At 35.8% G+C, this 3,561-nt stretch overlaps 1 protein-coding gene across 1 annotated transcript; it reads left to right on the top strand.

The window, feature by feature from the left end:
* The first annotated feature begins 253 nt into the window (after nt 1-253).
* On the top strand, nt 254-1,805 carry LOC128610079 (potassium voltage-gated channel subfamily H member 2-like). Its single transcript, XM_053629191.1, has 2 exons — nt 254-880; nt 1,572-1,805. Exons 1-2 carry the CDS (start codon nt 692-694, stop codon nt 1,803-1,805), a joined length of 423 nt encoding a protein of 140 aa, XP_053485166.1. The 5' UTR covers nt 254-691.
* The last annotated feature ends 1,756 nt before the right edge of the window (nt 1,806-3,561 follow it).

Genomic DNA, 3,561 nt, shown 5'->3' with positions numbered 1-3,561 from the left:
TACTTGTACAGTACATTAATATCACAATACATGTACACAATGCATCTTAATGCCATAGCTCAATACATGACTCACTTCTAACCTTCTTATACTGTATAGTACATGGCATTAACCCAAAGCTAAAGAAAAAATGAATTCTTTTATCAAGAGATGTATCAAGAGATGATAATCAATTAATCAGAATAAACTCAGTACAGAGAAAGACCCCAGTAAGATGTACTCTGGTATACACAATACAATGTGCCCGTTCAAAGATGCCATGAATTCAAGTATTGCTCATGTTTCTTGAGCTGTTTTGGAGATATTTGAGGGAATTATTTATTTCCATACTAGAGGTGTAACACAAGGACACTATCTGTATCTGTATATGTTTAGTGTTTCAGATATCTGCATTAAATACTGAAATTAGCATGACCTAATCCAGAAGAATTTAATTTAATTTAATTGCATTTTTATTTTATTAATGTAATTATATATTTTTCATTAATTAATATAATCATATCTGTGTTTATATCCATTAAGAACACATTACCTGTTCAATTCAAATGATGTATTCATATAAAGTTGCATCGCTATTCCCTACAGAGGAAGCTGATGAGTTATAATAGACTTAGAACTACTTAGAATTAGTTTAGATGGAAAATAATTATCAAAAGTGTGTTTGTATGTATTTTCCAGGTTGGAGACCCGTATGTCCACAGACATCAGTGCAATCATGCAGTTGCTCCAGAGGCAGATGACGATGGTGCCTCCAGCCTACAGCACAGTGTCCTCACCTCCCCAGGCATCACTGTACCTCGGCTCAAGCCCGGGTCCTGAAGAGTCACTTGTTCAGACTGTCACACCTTTGGAGTCTGAGAGACTATCCTCACTCTCACAGGTATATATTTGCCTAGACACAAAAGTAGCATATCATGCATGTGCCCTTGTTAAGCAGGAATTTCAAACCATATTCTAAGTTGTAATTCTAAGTTACAACATGAAAATGTGCCTATTTTGAGAGAGAGCATATTCTTAATTTTACATTATTTACATTATTATCGTTGTTAAAGGAATATTGATGTACAGAAACAGCACTGAAGAACATAAGTAGACATTAAGGACCACTGTTGTACCTTTAATTGTATTTTTACAGTACATTGTTTCAATTTGACAAATAAAAATGCTGCTGTACAGTATGTTTTTGTTAAGCCATGGCCCTGAAGGCACAATATTATGCATATCTGTCTACCGATCTACCCCATCAATTTACATGGTGTTTTCTACTGTACTGATTTGAATGTATTAAGCACAGTAGCATTGCTGGGATTTTTAAAGACTGTATTTTTACTTGATACCCAAATAATATCTGGTCAGGACTGGTCTTGTGGTCATTTGTTTCCACTCTGCATACAATGTGCCCATACAATGTACAGGTTTACGGGATAAAATGGACAGTGAGTTTTACTATAAAACAGGTGTAACTAATAAAGTGGCCATTAGGTCTATATGAATGGGATGACAATAAATTTAGACTTGTTTTATGATCAGCTTTACATTGCCAATTCCTGGTTTGTGTCTGCTCTATCCAGATTCTGGACCCTCAGGACTTTGAGGAATTCCCTGCCAAGTCATGCGGGTCTCTCCACTTCGTGACGGAGCCCTTAATTAGCCCAGGATCCGCCCATCTGCAGGCTCTGACCAGCTTGGACCACAACGCTGAACCTCCAGACCCTGACACCCAGCGGCGTTTCTCCCTCCAGGAACCACAAACAGTTCTGGACTCACGGACACCGCAAAGACACAGCTCCGATCCTGGGAGCTAGGGAGGGAGGGAAGAAGGAGGATGAGGAAACAATGAATGAATAGAGCAAACACAGATGGGACGCGGTTCCTCATTTTCCTGCCCCTCTCACTACTTTTCAGTCGTTTGATCTCTCTTTCTCTTCCTCATGCATCTCATGGGGCTAGGAAGGGGGTCTCTTCCCTTCATTCCTGTTTTTGCACTGAGGTAGGAGGTGTGAATGGAGGGATGAGATGCGACACATGCGTATGCTGGAGCTGGAGGAGGACTGTCACTGTCCGAATCTACAGGACTTAAAGACTATAATCCACTGAGTGCAACATGAGGATGGAGGCCCTTTTAAAAATCTCTGCTCTAAATGTCCTTAAAACTGGTGGAAACATTAGCAATCTGACATTGGAATTAACATTAATAGCAGTGCTGGTGTGGAAGGGTGTCGAACATTGTTCACCCTTTCTGGCTTTTGTTAAAAAAGCGGAATCCATCCACAGGAAGGCGTCCATGTTCAAATTGTCCCTTTACTACTGTTATCCAGTATTGGATTTTATATATATATATATATATATATATATATATATATATATATATATATATATATGTATGTATGTATATGTATATATATATATATATATATATATATATATATGTATATGTATGTATATATATATATATATATATATATATATGTATATGTATGTATATATATATATATGTATGTATGTATATATATATATATATATATATATATATATATATATATATATGTATATATATATGTATATATATAATATGAATATACGAATGAATGAATAATAATGAAAATAATAATCTAAGTAGCCATCATGTCTTGCACTGAAATTTTGCAGAATCTTTATCTATCATGTCCGCAGCGCTTCCAAAGTTCAAAAACTAAAAAGGAAAAAAAAAATACTAAAAGACTTCCTAAACTGTTTAGTGTTAGCTGGCCTAACAGAAACACCTCGTGTGATCTGTCTATTGTGTCCTGTCGTTCTGCCTCTTTCTCCTTCATGTCTGTGGTTAAAGGCATATTGGAAAGCGAGCCCGTACTGGCTCCGTTGGTTTGCATTAGGGTGGAATCGGATGTGTCTAAAGCCATGTCATAACTGAACATATCAACTTTTTGTGCATTGCAGGTTATACTGTGGCTTAATTGATCAAGTAAGCATAATAAGTGTGTCTGTATTAAACCCTGCATGATGTCAGGTGATGTTCAAATGTTTGTCCAAGTTTGCATTGGTTAAAAATTTCAACAAAATTAGCTTTTGTACTTTTATTTATTAGGGACGTCCTGGTTTATTAGCAATACTTAACCCTAGAACCGACAACCTCACATTAATATGTTTCTCTTTTGGAATAAGACTGCAGAAACAAAAAATCAGTTGCTTTACCCAAATATATGTATACGTATGTGTGTGTTTGTGTGTGAGATATGCAGTGAAATTAGTAACTAATTGAATTGCATACAGTACAGCAATTGACATGCACTGTATAGCACATTAAAAATAAGCTTAGCAGCTCCATCAAGATGAAGATTGCTGCATAAGATTCTTCAGGTAGCAGAACATTTTGCTCTGGGAACTATTGTGCTGCATGCTACTAGCAAGCATCCATATACAGTAACACTATCTGACAAAAAAAAAAAAAAAAAGCACTATGGTGAATGAGTTGTTACTATTACGGTTTGAATTGTAAATTGGTTTTTATAGATACCAAATAATACCATAATTTTCCAAGAGATTATTTTATGACAAATATTA

Source organism: Ictalurus furcatus, chromosome 1 (assembly GCF_023375685.1).
Source record: "Ictalurus furcatus strain D&B chromosome 1, Billie_1.0, whole genome shotgun sequence".
NCBI classification, from domain to species: domain Eukaryota; kingdom Metazoa; phylum Chordata; class Actinopteri; order Siluriformes; family Ictaluridae; genus Ictalurus; species Ictalurus furcatus.
The sequence above is the reverse complement of the archived record's forward strand: the minus strand, read 5'-3'. Positions and strand labels throughout refer to the sequence as shown.

Coding starts and splice junctions, on each gene's coding strand:
- LOC128610079 (XM_053629191.1), top strand. CDS start 692: ATGTCCACAGACATCAGTGCAATCATGCAGTTGCTCCAGAGGCAGATG. Junction 881..1,571: donor GACTATCCTCACTCTCACAG/GTATATATTTGC, acceptor TGCTCTATCCAG/ATTCTGGACCCTCAGGACTT.